This window comes from Aotus nancymaae, unplaced genomic scaffold (genome assembly GCF_030222135.1).
Source record: "Aotus nancymaae isolate 86718 unplaced genomic scaffold, 86718_ANA_hifiasm-v0.15.2.pri h1tg000108l, whole genome shotgun sequence".
Lineage (NCBI taxonomy): Eukaryota > Metazoa > Chordata > Mammalia > Primates > Aotidae > Aotus > Aotus nancymaae.
This window is the reverse complement of record NW_026988523.1, coordinates 21,685,796-21,704,126: the sequence shown is the minus strand read 5'-3', so window position 1 is coordinate 21,704,126 and position 18,331 is coordinate 21,685,796. Positions and strand designations below refer to the sequence as shown.

Here is an 18,331-nt window from a genome sequence, read left to right as displayed (position 1 = left end):
ATATCATGTTTTCATTTTAAATTTCATTCCTAATTATTACTCTTTGATTTTAGCAGTGTTACTGAACCAATCCCAATTAAGATTTTGTTTCCAAATCTGTAAAGTGGCAAAAACACACTATACAAGACAGAGTATTTTGCACTCAGTAACACTCAAGAGTTTAAACAATATGTGCTCCTCAGAACGACATATTTTCATGAAAATGATTTATTTTTGGAAAAACTAGTACTGTCAATTGTACTTTTTACAGCTGATCAAAGCTATAAAATTTGAACAATCGTAAAGATTGAGGTAATATGTTGTTCTGCAATAGTATCTTTCACCTAAATATTCTAAAAATATTCAATGAATTTTATGCACAAGAATTACCCCACCTACTTTTGAAATGTAACATTTATATAACCCATTTTTCCTGGTCTCTTTAAGTTCATTCTTGTGTCTAGCCATAAATGCACCTGCTGTACAATAAATCTTGATTATCTGTGTTAAAGTAGTTGAGCTCTAGGATGTGGAATTTAAAAAATAACTGATCTATCCAGCTAGACTACAGAGAATTTTGATATGTTTCAAACTTTATTTATTTATTTATTATACTTGAAATTCTGTGGTACATATGCAGATAGTGCAGGTTTGTTACATAGGTATACACATGCCATGGTAGTGGTTTGCTGCATCCATTGCCTCGTCATCTACATTAGGTATGCTATCCCTCCCCAATTACCCCACCCCCTACTATTCCTCCCCTATTCCCCAACCCCCCAGGCCCCAGTGTGTGATGTTCCTCTGCTGAGAATGATGGTTTCCAGTTTCATCCATGTCCCTGCAAAGGACATTAACTCATCCTTTTTCATCCTGGATAGTATTCCATGGTGTATATGTGCCACATTTTCTTTGTCCAGTCTATTGATGAGCATTTGGGTTGATTCCAAGTCTTTGCTATTGTGAGCAGTGCTTCAGTGAACATACGTGTGCATGTGTCTTTATAATAGAACGATTTATAATCTTTTGGGTATATAACCAGTAATGGGATTGCTGAGTCAAATAGTATTTCTATTTCTAGATCCTTGAGGAATCACCACACTGTCTTCCACAATGGCTGAACTAATTTACACTCACATCAACAGTGTAAGAGTGTTCCTATTTCTCCACATCCTCTCCAACATCTGTTGTCTCTTGATTTTTTGATGATCATCATTCTAACAGACATGAGGTGGTATCTCAAGGTGGTTTTGATTTGCATTTCTCTAATGACCAGAGATGATGAGCTTTTTTTCATGTTTGTTGGCTGCATAAATATCTTCTTTTGAAAAATGTCTGTTCATATCCTTTGCCCACTTTTTGATGAGGCTGTTTTTTTCTTGTAAATTTAAGTTCTCCATAGATTGTGGTTATTAGCCCTTTGCCAGATGAGTAGATTGCAAAATTTTTTTCTCATTCTGTTGGTTGCCAGTTCACTCTATTAATAATGGACAAAAACTAGAAGCATTCCCTTAAAAAACTGGCACAAGACAAGGATGCCCTCTCTCACCACTTTTATTCAACATAGTATTAGAAGTTCAACAAAGCTAGGTGAGAAAACTATCTCTATAATTACATAACTATCTCTATGTTCATTTAAGGGTAGAGTTTTCTAAGACTGTAGAAAACGATTACATAACTATACAAAATGTTATCTGTTGAGAGAAAAAGTGGATAGTAAAACCAAGCATTTTTCAATAAAATTTATCATTTAAACATGGATAATATTGAAACAGATGTATAGTTATACATCCCTTACAGAATTACTGTGATTCTTTAAAGAATGAGAACATTGATATAAAGTTATGGGTGATTATAGTTATCATTGTTTTTACAGGGTCTCAGTTGAATATTGCCAACAAAACAAAGAAGAAACAGCATTTTATTAAGTATCTGTATGTGATGTATATGTAGTATAAAATAATTTTCTTTTTAAATTTATGATTGATACAATAATTGTACATATTTAGGGGATACAATATGATATTTGATATATGTATACATTATGTAATGATCAAATCAGGATAATTAGCATATCCATTTTCTTAAACATCATTTCTTTCCAATGAGAAGATTTTAAAAACTCTCTTGTATTTTTTTTGAAATCTATAGATATTTCAAAATGTCTGAATATTTACAAATATCTGTATATTTCAGAATATCTCTATGTTAACATCGTTGCTAACTAGTCATCCTACTATGCAATAGAAGATCAGAACTTATTCTTCCTATGAAGCTGAGGTGTTGTAACAATTGACAAATTTATTCCCATCTCCCCCTCTTCTCTTTGCTTTCTAATAATCACTATTCTACTTTCTTCTTTCATGAGAATAAGGTCTTAGATGACATATATTAGTGAGATCATGCAATATATGTCTTTCTGTGTCTGGCATATCTCATTTAACATAATATACTCCAGGTTTATTCATATTGCTCAAATGACAGGAGATTTTTATGGCTGAATAGTATTCTACTGTATAGAAATGCTGTATTTTTATATTCATTCATCAATTAATGGACATTTGAGTTGATTCCACATCTTGCATATTGTTAATAGTGCTGCAATAAACTAAGAAATGTAGATACTTATTTTATCTAACCCTGTAATTAGAAGAACTGAGTCATCTTCCATTTCCCAATTTGCCAGATTTTCACATATATCACCTTAATAATTGAATATGGAAACTGAGCCAAATTCAGAGTAGTTAAATTTTGTTGAGTGAATTCAGTGCCATCTGGACTTCTGGCTTTACTAACTTTTAATTGACCTAGTTCTTTCAGAAGTGTCCTAATACTTAATTTGTAAAATACTTACTCAAGCCTAAACCACAATAAGTAAGGCTACTTGATAGAATACTTAATTGTAATTTTGATTAAAAATGGAATAAATGAAATAAATGACTGATATTTAAAAGGTAATTTATTTTCTGTGTCAAATAATTACATAATATAGCAGCCTAATTTCTTAATATTGAATTTATAGTTTTTACTCCCTCCTTTTCCAGTCTTTATTGACTATTACTTCTGTATTACCTATTTGGGGGCCTTCTGATTACAATATATTTGTTTTAGAAAAAGAATGATTACCCTAATCTTCATAGTCACCCCATCCCTATCTGAATTATTTATTTTCTATAAAATATTATATTTAAATTATCATTAGAAGAATCATTATATAATTTATGTTTACATTGATATAAAAACATTATTGTTTCTACCAAATGTAATCTTAATTACTTTTGGAGATCGTCTTGACATTATCTTTTCTTCAAATTTTTAAAAAGTTGAATTCCCTCTTGTTCTTTATGCGGAAACCTGGAAAATTAAAATATGTTGTCTAATTATGAGAATTAGATCATTGTGTTTTTGTAAGTGTAAAATAAGGCCTTAGCATGAAGGTGATATGCCAACTTATTATAGATGCTAAATTTTAAATGAATATTTCTCTCTTGTTGCTGAACCAAAACACAACTCTAAATGTCTGTACTTTCAAGATTATTTTATGATCATTGTTACGTTTTCTGACAAGCACGTATAATAGTATTCACCAGACAGGAGCTAAACAAGTATTTTCTATATTCTGTAAAATGTTCAGATTCTATTTAAATATATATAGAGAGAGAGCACTTAACTATTTAAAAGTCACTCTTATTTAGAGGAACTCTGTAATTCTATGACTCCTGCCTATTTTCACATTTATGTTCTCAGCAACCCAAAACTAGTCTAACCTGTGGAAGGCATGAGACTTTTAAAATGTGAGCAGAAACAAGTAAGCCATGGTGGCATGAATTGCTCAAGATATTTATGAGGGGATTTTTAAGGAAAGGTTGAACACTTTGGGAAAAGTTAGATCAAATATGAATAATCATGTATAGTTGATAGGTGTCTAATATCCTGCAGTGAGAGTTCATACAAACCCAAAATTAACATACTGAACAGTTCTTACTGGTGCTGCTATTCGGATTTTTATTATTTTAAATATTTGTTATTAACTAAAATTATTTTAATTGTAGCTGGGTTTTGATTTGATACTTTATTTGTTATAGACATTATCTTTTTAAGTCACAGTGTGATATATTTAGAGTTATAGAGGTGTGTTTGACAACTTCTACTACAACTTTCATCACATATATGTGTAAACACACTTGTCCAAACTCATAAATGTGCAACACCAAAGTGAACCCTAACATACACTGTGGTCTTTGGGCAATAATAGTGTGTCATTTGGTTCACTAATTGTAACAAATATGCTACCTGGTAAGAGATATTGATAATTTAGGAGGCTGTGCATTTGTGGGGGTTGGGAGTATGTGAATTATCTCTATATTTTTCTCTCAGTTTTGCTTTTAACCTAAAACTGCTCAGAAAATTGTTAAGAAAAATGCTTCTATCTCTATACAATTAGCACCAAAACACTCTCAGCACAGAAATATAGAGAACTATAGACATATAAATTGTATCTATAAATATTTGTAGAAAAAATGTTTTCCTATAACTATACATCTGTTTCAATATTATTCATGTTTAAATGATAAATTTTTTTGAGAAATGCTTGGTTTTACTATCCACTTTTTCTCTCAACAAATAACATTTTGTATAGTTATGTAATCGTTTTCTACAGTCTTAGAAAACTCTACCATTAAATGAACATAAAGATAGTTATGTAATTATACAGAGATAGTTTTCTCACCTAGCTTTGTTTTCTCAACAACTTCTTTAATGTTTCTGTATATCCCAAAACTCTAGAAGAGTGTTCAGTGTTGTATATTTTTTAAAATTTTTATTCCATACATTTTCAGCAGGTTGCATAAATTCGTTGAAAAGATTTTTAACTCAATTTTTCCACAGGAACCTGCATTAAACATTAAGAACACCCTTTTACTAATTAACAGGATTATTAGCCTTTTAGCAGTATTTTGCATCTAAAATAGCTATTATATTTTTACTATCCATTATAAAATAAAGGAACTTAAAAATAATATATGATTATAGCAGCTTCTAGTTCCATGAAAATGAATTAGATGAATTTACCTCTATTTCTCCTCCTAAGTACAACAATAAAAAAAACCCTAAATATTATATATGAGACAAACCTTTGAGAACTTCAAAATATGTAGAGAAAGCACCTCTAGCCAAAGCATCAGAAAAGGGGAAGCTTGGCAAAATAAAAAGTAATAATAATGAAAATAACTATTTTTCTCCCATGAAACACCATAATAAAAAATAAAATAAGGCTGGATGTGGTGGCTCATGCCTGTAAACTTTGAGAGGCCGAGTACTTGAGCACTTTAGCACTTTGGGAGGCAGAGGTGGGGCAGATCACCTAAGGTTGGGAGTTCAAGACCAGTCTGACCAACATGGAGAAACCCCATCTCTACTAAAAAAGTAGCTAGGCGTGGTGGTACATGCCTGTAATCCCAGCTACTGAGGAGGCTGAGACAAGAGAATCTCTTGAACCCAAGAGGTGGAGGTTGCAGTGAGTGGAGATCATGCCACTGCACTGCAGCCTGGGCAACAAGAGTGAAACACCATCTCAAAAATTAAAATAAAATAAAATAAAATAAAAATTGTCCTTATTCCTATATAACCCAACAAAAGCTGGGTGGGACTCCCAGCCTTGCACTGGCTGGGTTGTACTGATTGGCCCAACCCCCAGGTAGGAGTAGTGCCAAGACAATTAAGTGGCACAGCATTTTTCCAGTGCTGAGAAAAAATAACAAAACTGTCACCCAGAATTCAGTACCTACCAAAAATATTCTTTAGGAATGAAATAGAATACCAAATATTCTCAAATTGAAGAACACTAAGATAAATGAGGGAATTATGGCATAACAGGAATTAAGAAAAAATGGAAAGTGAAAATGGAAAAACAAATATAAAACCTTTTTTGCTATAGTTTGCTAAAGTATTTTGACAGGTGAAGTGAAAATTACAGCACTATTTTTATGATTCAAAAGGAATTTACAGAAAATAATGAACAAAATTTTATTATAAATGGGAGATGTAAAATCAACTGAAGGAAAGTAAGGTATCTATGGGAACTGGTAAAATATTGACCCCGGTGGACTGTGATACATTATGTATATAAATTGTAGTATGTAAAGCCACCAATAAAAAAATACAAAGAGACATACTCAACATAACTATTGATATATAAACGTGGAATTTTAAAAACTATTGAAGGAACTCAGGAGGATGGGAAAAAAGAGAAACAGAATAAAAAACAAAAGAAAAAATTTTACTCAAGTTTTCCAATGTTAATCATTACTTTAAATAGAGATGGTACAAGACATTAATTAAAATACAGACATTGGTGGGAGAGATTTAAAAAATAGCTCCTATGTAAGCTGTTTATGAAAAAACCACACTTCAAATATAACAATATAAGTTAGGTGGAAATAAAGGATGGAAAATGATACAACAGGCAAACATTAAATTGAGAAAAAGAAGTAGTGACTATATTAGTATAAGGTAAAGCAGAATTTGGAGCAAATAAACCTACCAGAGACAGTTACTTACTATAATGATAAAGAATTAATACAACATGAACACATATTAGCCTTACATGTGTATATACCAAACAACTGGGCTACAAGATATGATAAATAAAATTTAATAGAATTGAAGGAAGAACTAAAACAATCTGCAACTAAAGATGGATATTTCAACACCTCTCTAATCAATTGCTAGAACAACTTGATAAAAAGTCAGCAAGGATACAGAAGAACAAAACAATGTCAACAAATCTGATCTAATCAATATATATGGAACCCTCTAACCCAATACACAGACATTTTCAGGGCTCCTGGGTCACATAAAATGGAGCATCTGATGAGTCCTAAGACAAACCTCAACAAATTATGATCCACAGAGCATGTTCTATGACCATAATTGAAGCATACAACAAAGCAATACCAGAATGACAAGGAAATTTCCGAACACTTAGAAACCAAACCACACACTTTGAAGCATACTGTAGGTTAAAGCAAAGTCCCAAAACAAATTTAAAAAGACACAGAACTGAGTGAAAACAAAAACACAAAGTATCAAAAATTGTAGAACATGATTTAAGTAATGCTGAGAGAGACATGTATAGCACAAAAAAACTTATATCTAGAAAAGAAAAAAAAATTCAAACCAATAATATGCTTCCGCCTCAAAGATATTTAAAAAAGAGCAAAATAAACCCAAACAAATGAAGAAAACATAAAGATAATAGCAAAAATCAAGGTAATTGAAAAAAGAGAAACAATAGATTAAATCAATGCAACAAAAATCTAATTCTTTGAAAATGATAAAATTAATAATAATAAAATTGGCAGCACTCTAGTAAGAAAAAGAAGAGAGTAGACAAATTACCAGTGTCAGAACTCTAACAGTGGTTATCACTGCACAACTCGTGCATGTAACATGGGATAAATGTAACATGGAATATTTATGTGTAAAGTAATGCTGGAAGTTCTATCCAGGCCAATAATGAAAACAAAGTAAATAAAATGCTACAGATTAAAGAAAAAGAGCTTGTACCTATCTTACTAAAACTATTCAAAAAACTGGAGGAAGAATGAGTCCTCCCTAACTCATTCTGTTGTTCCAGTATCCCTGATATGAAATCCAGGGAAGGACAAAAAAAAAAAAAAAAAAAAAAAAAAGGGAAAACCATATCCCAGATGAACATAAATGCATAAATTCTAGCTAAATACTAGCAAATTGAATCCACATCCACATCAAAAAGATAATTTATCACAATCAAATGGGTTTTATTAGAGGTGTTGAAGGATGGTTCATCATAATACAAATCCATAAATGTGATTCACCAAATAAACTAGAAACAAAAACTGTATGATTATTTCAATAGATGCAGAAAAAGCACTTGATAAAATCCAGCATCCCTGCATGATATGTACCCTCAACAAAACAGACATCAAAGGAACATACTTCAAATAATGAGTTATCTATGGCAAACTCACAGCCAATCTCTTAATGAAGGGGGAAAAGTTGAAAGCAATTTTCCTAATAAGTGGAAAGAGACAAAGATACACACACACACATACAGATATCATACATTAAAAGTAACATCCACCTTTCAGTCAAAGTTGCTGTCAATCTGTAAATAAGTTAATGGCATTAGGTTTGGTGTATGACCCCTGGATTCAAACTCTTGCTAGGTAGACAGCCTCAGAGAAATTATTTCTAAAAAATTTCTCTCATTTATCAAAAGGTGATAAAAAGAGCACACACCTCAGTGCAATGGTTTAAAATTCATAGGTTGATCACTTAGAAACAAGTCTAATTACATTATCATTTCAATTTGAATGATCAGGTAAAAGTTACCTGCCAGAAATTTTTAATTATCGCTAGTATGAAAGTTGGTTTTTGCCTATCAGACTTATAAACTTATTGACTGCTGATCAATAAAAAATTACATTTTAAAGTTTATAGGAGAAAACTAGTCAGATATATTTATTTATCCCATAGAAGGTGAAACTGAATTTATATAAATCAATGTGCTTTCCCTGCCTTATGGCTGGCACAGATAAGAAAAGTTAAAAATCTTCTTACAGCTGAAATATCTGGATTGCTCTTCTCCAAGTGTATTAAGTGTGAGATGCTTGGAGTACCACAACTATACATTTCACTGCCCTAGCAGGAAGTGGTACCATTTTTCTAAACTTCCAAACATATATTTTAGATATCAGTGGGAGTAGGTTTTTTCATACGATTAGTGTTTCTCAGTTTATAACAAATAGTTAACTTTTCATTTGCCCTAATCACATGAACACTCAAAGAGGATGATTGAGAAGTATATTCTCTACTGAGCTTGATTTTCTGCTAACTTTAGCCAGAGTGTGTACTAACAAGGCAGAAACCTTATTCTTTCTCATACTTAGGTGGCTATTTCATTTTAGCTCACATGAGAATATTTATTCATTTGGCGATTCTGAGTGTATTTAACGAGTGACTACTATGGGCCATTCATTTGAGTCTTAAAAATACAGTGCTTATAAGAAGAAGGAATAGTTTACATCTATGTGAAACACAAATCAAATAGTGCCACAAATAAGTTCACAGAAGGAAAAGAAAAATGTGTTACAAGTGCATATAACAAGAGGACCTGAATTAATTGGAGACAGGTATGGTAGAGAAGAAAAGACAGCAGTTTCCATTTATTATTAGTGTCTTTGAAGTTAATATAAAGTAGGTAATATTTAACAAATTTATATTATATAAATCCCAAATAGAAGATGGTAAGACCATGTGCTTGTTAGCTAACATTTCAATTTCTAATCTATACAAGAGAGTGATATCCAGAGAAAAATGAAATTACCAGTTGATATTTTATAAAGTGTTTGTGTGTAAATTTGTATCCTAACAATCAGGCCTGATTCCAACTGAATAGTTATAATTTGGGGAATGAATAATTTATACCTTGTAAACTTAAGTTTATACATTTTTCTGAAATTTTTTGTCATAAAGTACCATATTCAATTTCTCTATCTGATGTATATATGAAAGACATAAAATTAAGAGCATGCTGAAATCAATTATTTGTACCTTAAAACCTATGAACTGCAGCAACACATTTTCATTTGCCTAAACTAGGTGGGAAAAAATCTTAAAACATCTTAAAAGGAATTTCTTTAAGACTTTTAAAGACATAGTTTAGGAAAAAACATAAATTCTACTGAATTATCATTCAAAACTAATATTTATTATGGAAAATTTTCATTAAAAGGTGGGCAATTTGTATTTATTGTCATTAAAAATGCAGTTATTCTTTAAAACATCCTTTAGCTTGCCTTTTTACATCATGTAACTTGAAGCAGTACAAGAAGTTGTAATTTATTGTAACCTCAGTTATATAACTGGTTAGTTACCTTCACATAATCCATGGTTTAAAAAAGTTTGATCTGATGTTTGAGGTAGATGTTGTATCATCATAAAGAAATCTCAGTGGTAATATTGCTTAAATGATTGAAGAAATTGTCAACAAATATTATTTTTTCCTTAACAGATATTCATTTCACATTTATCTTTCTTTATGAGCATTTAACTTATTAGTCTATACCTGGACCAACAATGCTTATGTGCAGATTCTTTGAGTGATTTTATTTATAAATTCTGTAAATTTCTACTTCATAATTCCACCAAAGTCTCACTACCTTAACCTATAATTATTTTTATTTATTTGTTTTTTTGAGACGGAGTTTCGCTCTTGTTACCCAAGCTGGAGTGCAATGGCGCGATCTCAGCTCACCGCAACCTCCACCTCCTGGGTTCAGGCAATTCTCCTGCCTCAGCCTCCTGGCCTATAATATTTTTAAAAATTAACATCCTGGCATGATAAACCCACTTCACAAAGTTACATATGCCAAAAATTAGTGAGAAGTAATCCGTGTTATCAGTACTACTGTAGTTAAGTTTTATAAATTTTACTCCAAAATGTCTCTAGTATTAGTTTTATTACAGCTATGATCATAAATGAGGTGTGTTTACAGCACTGAGGTTATGAACTTGCAAAAATTCAGAAAACTTTACATTTTGTGAATTAAATTGGTGAGGACAGGATTTGAAACATCAGCTGTTTGACTCCTAAATCCATTTCCTTTTAAAAACTGAAATTGCCTATCTAAAATATTAAAATTTATGCATGAACGCAAATGTTTTTCATATATTCATGAAGATAATGAATTACTTCTTTAAGTATAAATGCTAAAATAAAAGCATTCAACATATTGCTTTTTTCAGAAAGAAACAGACTATTTTATTTTAGCTCAGTTAACGTCTATGCCTCTTGGCTTGTCTACACTGATCAATAGTTACCTAATCTGCATAATTATATGAATGTAATTTTGATAAGCTGATATAATATTTGTAATAGATATTAAACTATGCTGTCAAACTTTAGAAAGCAAAGTTTAAGCAAAATTCTTGCACATTTTCCTTTCTTCAAATGAGAAGATCATTAGCTGCATGTTTGTATATTTTTACATAAAACATTTTCTAACAAGTGTTAAAAAAAGTGATTTAAACAAGCATAATAAATTTCTATATTATCATATATATCTGCATCTGTGTTGTATTTCTTTTAAAGTTTGCATAAAACCCTATTAAACTATGAAAGTTAAAAGTTAATTAAAACTATGTAACATAAAATTAAGTTATTTTCAGTAATTTCAAAGCCCTAAAATATTAACATATTTTAAGAAATTGAAGTGTGCATAATTAGCCATCAATCAGACCATCCCTTAAAAACTTTTCAATAGCCCCACCTTCATCTTTTTGTTTTAATGATGGTCAAGAAGTTACAGCTACAATTAAGTATTGTTGCTCTACTCAGATGGCAGTTGTTTTAATGCAGTCATGCTAATTGTGTCCTGTAGTCTACTATGAGTTTGGCAGCTTTTTCAAAATCAAATAGTTATTAATCAGTGCTTCTCAGAAATCCTACATGTAAACTTTTTACATAGGTCATATTGTGGGTGGGCTTTTATATCCAGTATTTTATTTGCATAGATTCATTCTGCTAAATTTCTAGCGTCATCCAAAAATTTTTCCCAAGCTTAAAAAAAAAATTTAAACCCTACTACTATTAAATTTTTTAAAAATTTGATGTATCAAGGGGCAAATAAGAGAGTGAATTTTTTAACTTGCCAATTGCTGAGCATTTAGCTGTTTTTTAAACACTGGCTTCAGTGCTATAGTCATCTAGGCCATTTGAAACATTTTCCTTTTACCAGCTAAATAAAAAACAGTGTCATTTGTGAGATGTGGAAGCTATATGGTAAGAATGTTTTTGTTTTTGTTTTTTGAGATTCTCACTCTGCTGCCCAGGCTGGGGTACAGTGGCTCAATTTTGGCTCACTGCAACCTCTGCCTCTCAGGTCAAGCAATCCTTCTGCCTCAGCCACCTAAGTAGCTGGGATTACAGGCACACACCACCACAGCTGGGTATTTTTTAGTTTTTAGTTTTTAGTTTATTTTATTTTTTTAATGGTAGAGATGGCTTTTCACCATGTAGGCCAGGCTGGTCTTGAACTCCTGACCTCACGTGATCTGTCTGCCTTTGCTTCCCAAAGTGCTGAGATTACAGGCATGAGTCACTGTGCCCAGCAAGTAAGAATGTTTTTAAAAGTCAATTTTATATATAACAGTTACCTAATAAAACTATGGGGAGCTGATATTGATATTAATGTGATTTCTTAAGATCTGTATGATTTTACAGATGTAATTAGGACGTTATCGCTAGTAAAGTATGGAAAGTTAATTTATGACTTTTGTTTTGAATTTGTCCCCAGTGGACATAAATACTTAGGTAATATATTTATTTCAAGATTCTGTTTTTTCTGAAAATTTTAATGATTATTGATAAAATTACTAGCCAACAAATGTAGTAACGTGAAAAGTAATGTACTAATAGCACTTAGGACTTTAGACAACTTTATTTAGTGGAAATTAGCAGTTAAAGGTAAATCTTTTCACCTACTGCATCACCTGCTTTTGTCAGTATATTTCAGTTTTCTTTTTCTTTCATATTTAATACAAAATTCCTAATATGAACAATGGCAAATTCTGTACCAAATATACATATGTACTTTTAAGTAAATCATGGCAGTTTATATCTTTTAAATATACTGAGTACATTTATCTGTTTATATATATTTAAATGCTAATAAGAAAGGTTAATGGTGATGTGGCAATTATGTTACCAGTGATTATTGAAATTTGGTGATGTCATTCTTATTTCCCAACCTTTTTATGAGCTGAGTAGGGATAAAATTATGATAAATATTGTAGAAAAATAAACATTGTGTGGACATACATAATAGATGCTTGCACACCAGAATTTTTAGCAGGCAAACATACAACTTTAATAAATAAAGGCTCCTTAGAGCATGCTCCCCAAAAATATTTTCAAAGTAATGTTTTGGTTAAACTGGTTATAGCCCATATGTGTGCTCTACAAAATAGTGGTGCCTTGAAAGAGACTGAGTTACATGAAACTCTAATGATTGTGCCTATTTAATTAAAAGACTTTGAAACGTTATGATGGGGAAAATAGTTATGTTCTGTGAAGGTTCCAAGTAGAAAACAACACTTAGTTAGATAAAACAGTGTTCTTATTTAATATAAAAAAGCATCTGGATGAAATCCTGAGATGCCTTTAGGTAAAATGTTCTCATTATGATAATCACACCCAACAGCATGTTTTTAATTCAACACTTCATTGCTTTGTTTTTCCAACATATAACGAATGCATGATCTAGTTGTAACTGAGGTGAACCTTATCTTCAGGAAACAAGGATTAAAAAAAAACAAAAAACCTTGCACCCCTCAGGTTCAATTTATATATAGACATTAGCTCCTTATTAGCTTCCTAAGATTTCCCAGAGTCAAAAACTTTACATCAGTAATGATATACTAGATTATATTACTAGGAAATAAGCAAACCAAATAATTCCATAATATTTTCTGGGGTGCAGTGGTATGATCTCGGTTCACTGCCACCTCCACCTTCTAAGTTCAAATGATTCTCCCACCTCAGCCTCCCATAATCTTGATGACTTTACATGACAGAATTAATTTTCAGTTCATTCACTTGTTCATCCTGTTAAACTTTAGGGATATATGTGGACCATAGCAATTCTGGTTACAGTTGCTAATCAGCGTCCCGGGCTGATGTACCAGGCTATACACACATGTTCACACTTCTTTGGCCAAGGTAAGCCACATGGCCACAATGACTTTAAAGGTCATCAGTAAATGTCTTATCTTGTGCTCAGGAAAAGAGACACACTAGGAATTTCGATTCATATCTAGTATGTACTACTCACAATGTGGTTCTCCAACAAGGGTTTGAGAACCCCTGGTAGAACAACAGTATTTAAAACTGTTTAGATGAGCTGATTCTTAAAGGGGATAGCAAGAGTTTCTCAAAAAAGGAAAAACTGCTAATTTTTGTTTGGACAGAAGTCTTCCCTAGATTCCAAAGTGATTCTAATCATATAATTAGTGACAAAAGTGGGTTGTTTAACTGTCAAATGTGTGCCACACATACTAAATATCCATAGTTAGAAACTGTCAGGGTCATGCCTCTTTGTCCTGGAGGTATTTGCACTGTGCCTCATTATTCTTTGTCAATCCTTTTCCTGCCTCCTTGCACCAAGCAATTTATATTTTTTCCTTCACATATTGCCCAAACGTTGTCTCTGCAGAGTTACCCTCACTGGCCATGTAATGTAAAATATTGCCACACTTCATAGAGTCATATTTCATATCAAAGTCGGCTGTATGTGTATATTCAGTATATATCAGAATTTAAAACTTTTTAAAATTTAATTTTATGTATTTCTTTTATTTATTCCTAAACATTTCTACAAAAGGAAAAGGCTGTTTGCAGTTGGACAGTATGGGTCTCATCAGTAGATGAATCCCTTATCATTCACTGAGCCTGGAACATTGCAAGCATTTCTTGGAGAAAAATATAAATAAATATGGCACATGAGCATAAAGCATTTAATCAACATTTTATTTTATTATTTTATAAATATTACTTAACACATTTTGAAGTATTAAGCCTAGTAAAGAGTGTTCTTCCCTGCAGATGGTATTTGAGAATTTTATCAGACCACTTGTGAGAAAAAAAATCAGACCCAGTTTACTGTAGTTCTTTTCTAATTTATTATCAGGTTGATTTTGTCTCACTGTAAATGTATAAATTCTTTTTAAGAAATGTATAAAACATTTATAGCCATATCTTTCATTTCTCTAACTTGGCCAAATTCATCTATAAAATCACTTTGCGTCTTGAGAAATTGCAGTAGCTGAATTTCGGTTTCCAAATATGTTGTAAACCATTATTATTTTTTTTAAAAAAACTGGTTTCTCTTTTGATGATGTTTTTAAAGTTATTCTGCTGCTCCATAATATCCCTGAGGTTTTTTACGTTCCCACTCTAAAGTAAATAGAGAAAGGAAATCATTAGGGTAGAGAAAGGAAAACATTAGGGTGATGAATATAAATCATTCTTTTATTCAATCAATATACCTTAGAATATGAAAAAAATACCTTAGTTGTTCTGTTATTGTTTAGTAACTCTACATTCATATTCTAGGCATAATGAAGTCATTTTATGAATACATATTTAATCTCAGAAGCTGTTCACTTTAAGTGGCTTATTTTTCCTCTACATGATTTGGTTTTAGAGTATTCACTCCAGTTAAATAAATTATAAATATTGCTTCTCCTACTCATAGCACACAACATAATATTACAAGTAAGAGTCATTGTAATGTACTGACCCCAGCTAAACTACCAAGTGAACTTTTAAAATGAAAACATTTAGATAGATTATGCATTTATGAATAAAAATAAATTTGCTTTTCAGGGAGTTTGGCCGCTGGAAAGTAAATAACCTTGCAGTTGAGAGAAGAAATTTCCTTGGCTCTCCTCTGCCTCTTGCCCCTGAATTCTTCCGCAACATAAGACTTTTGGGACGACGACCTACCCTTCAACAAATCACAGAAAATCTTATCAAGAAATATGGGACACATTTCTTGCTATCTGCTACTCTGGGAGGTACGGCTCTTTGAACATATTTGTGCCTGTGTGTGCTTGTCCATAAAAGTGTATAAATCACAGAAAAGTGTGAATTATCCAGATAGCTACAGTTGGAATAGCTATAGAACTCATTCATTCATTTAACTTGTTCATTTTTAGCCTTAGAGGATGTCTTGTTTTTCTTTAACCTGCAAGCTCAGTCTTTCAGCAAGTCATGTCAATTTTTTTACACCAGAATATACCCCAAATCAAACTCTTTCCTCACTTCCTCTCCAGCATCTCTAGACCAAGACCTAATCAGTTTTTTTTCCTACAATACTTCTATGGTCCCTCCTCCACACAGATCTTTTAAAAACTTGAGTCAGTTAATATTCACTGTTTTAACTGAAACCGAGAACTGGCCACTTAAAGTCTAAGCATCTTGCTATGGTTTATAAGGCCTTAGATCAATGATCTGATGAATGCTGGCTTTAAACTCAGACCTCTTCTCAGCTCTCACTTCCTCATGCTCTATTTTTCAGTCACAATGATCTTCACATTTTTCTACCCAAATATTACTTTCTCAGAGAGGCCTTTTCCTGACCATCCTTTCATCAGCAGTGCCCAGTGAACCCCATTGTTCTCTATTACTTCATGATCATGTTTTGCATTTATCATAGTATTTATTATCGTGAAATTATTTGGTGATTGATGTATTATCCGTATTTCTTGCATATTTTCTTAAAAATAAGGACCTTAGCTCTATTGGTCACCACTTTAACCCCATGGCTATAATTGTACTTGATATACAGAAGGTTCTCATTAACTATTGTTTAAATGAATAAATAAGTAAAACTATACTTTCTTAGGCGACTGAGGTTCAGTAGATATGTGTAAACATGTATAATATAAACAGAGGACAATCGAGTTAGAATTCAGGAAGAATTCTGAATGAAAGCAAATCTAGAGAGCCAACTGGGTCCAGTTCACAAATAAAGATTCAGAACTGATGAGAATCAGTACCCAAGTAAGAGTAGATAAAGAAGGCATGAACAGGTTGAAAAAGGAGCAGATGCCTGAGCACATTTAGGAAACTAACTCTGGCATGGAGTCTCAAGACATTAAAGGTGAAAAATACAGGTGGCTAAGGCAGAAATGAAAGACCGGCTATAAATATACACTATTTCTCCATTACCTTCTTCCACAAATGGATGTGATAAAATAAGATAAAGAGATCAGCCACATTCTTGTTGAATCCTGATTTTCACTTCTCCCTTTTTAGCCACCTGTGAGACTTTAAAATCTATTAAGTAATTTCTCTGAATTTTAATTTTTTTAATAGAAAAGGGGAGAAAAAAAACCTATGTGATGGAACATGGAAAGGTTAGAATAAATGTTAAAAAAAAAATGTGCTTAGCACAGTGTGTGGTATAATTTAAATATGTGATGCATTGGAGCTATTTTTGTTATAGTAGTGTAAATAGCCAAAAATTTATGAAATATTTCAATAATTTTGAAGATTGATTCTGTGAAAGCTGTGTCTATTTAGCTTAGTAATGTCAATTATTTTTAATGCCATAAAATCTGAAAGGTAAAATTCAAATTATTTCTGTAACTCCTCATCTAAAAAAATTCAGTGATTTTGAAACACATACTTCATTATTATATAAGGGATTCAAACCAATTATACGTATTTCAGAAGATAAAATATATTTTTCAAGATAAGAAAGGAAGGAAAGGACAGAAGAGATCAAAAAGCACCAATGGTTACCATGGATATTCTTGTTCCTTAGTGTCAAAATTATGATGACTTTTTAATTTAATTATTTTACTATTTTGGTGTTATGGATGCCACATTTTGGCCTTAAGATTCATTTTTGTTTGGTATAGGTTTGTTTTTTGTTTTAAACCGTGTTTCAGAATTTATGAGATTAATCACTTGAGGTTGATCATTCCTATGATGGCAGTGTGCTCTCTCAGAATGATTTTTTACTTCAGTTATTTAAAAGTTTTGTTCAAGTATTGCCTTAAAGGGGGAAAGAGATGGAATTTACATCCTTACTTTCTGATCTCTCAATATTCCTTGGATTTAGTTTTAATAGTTTTTTCTACTGGAATTATTTTTCTTCTCAAAATGTTACTTCATTTTCCTGCAGGAATTTTTGTTAAGTAATGTTAATAATTCAGTTAAGATGCATGAAACTATTTAAGTAGCTTAAGGATATAAACGATCTGCAATTAAAATGTATACCAGGAATGATTTCTGGCAACTTTGACATTATTGCTACTGTACTTAAACTAAAATCTTTGTAGTGGCTGAGTTTATCATTTTATTTTCACTTGTTTTACCTGATTGAACACGAAATTGTATTCCTCCATTAAAAAAAAATTGAAGTTTGTGGCATATAACTTGAACTAATCCCTCCACTTCTTTCTCTTAATTAAGACCAAGGAAAAACTGTAACACTATGGTATAATGTATATAAGCAAACCTTTTAAACAAAAATCTAGTCGTATTATAACTAGTTGCTTCCTCAGTACCTAAATTTTCAACTAAATTTAAATGTTTTTCAAAACAAGTTGACTATAAAATACTACCAGTATTACAGTCATAAAAAGGAAATAAATGAAAAATGGCTTTTTTCCCCCCAAGAGTTATTTAGTATATCATATTGATGTAGACATAAAATTTTGGGTACCATACTTGAAGCCTTTAATGGGATATTTTATGACAGATAAAGCCAGTGATTGAATTATCTTTTTATCTATAGAG

General features: G+C 31.6%; 1 protein-coding gene across 4 annotated transcripts in view; it reads left to right on the top strand.

The window, feature by feature from the left end:
* BRINP3 (BMP/retinoic acid inducible neural specific 3) overlaps positions 1-18,331 on the top strand; it is a 523,484-nt gene that overhangs the window by 316,449 nt on the left and 188,704 nt on the right. For all 4 annotated transcript variants that reach the window (XM_012444698.2, XM_064370415.1, XM_012444699.2 and 1 more), the window contains one exon: positions 15,407-15,597. In XM_012444698.2, coding sequence (XP_012300121.1) covers positions 15,407-15,597 — 191 coding nt within the window. The remainder of the gene's footprint in view (positions 1-15,406; positions 15,598-18,331) is intronic.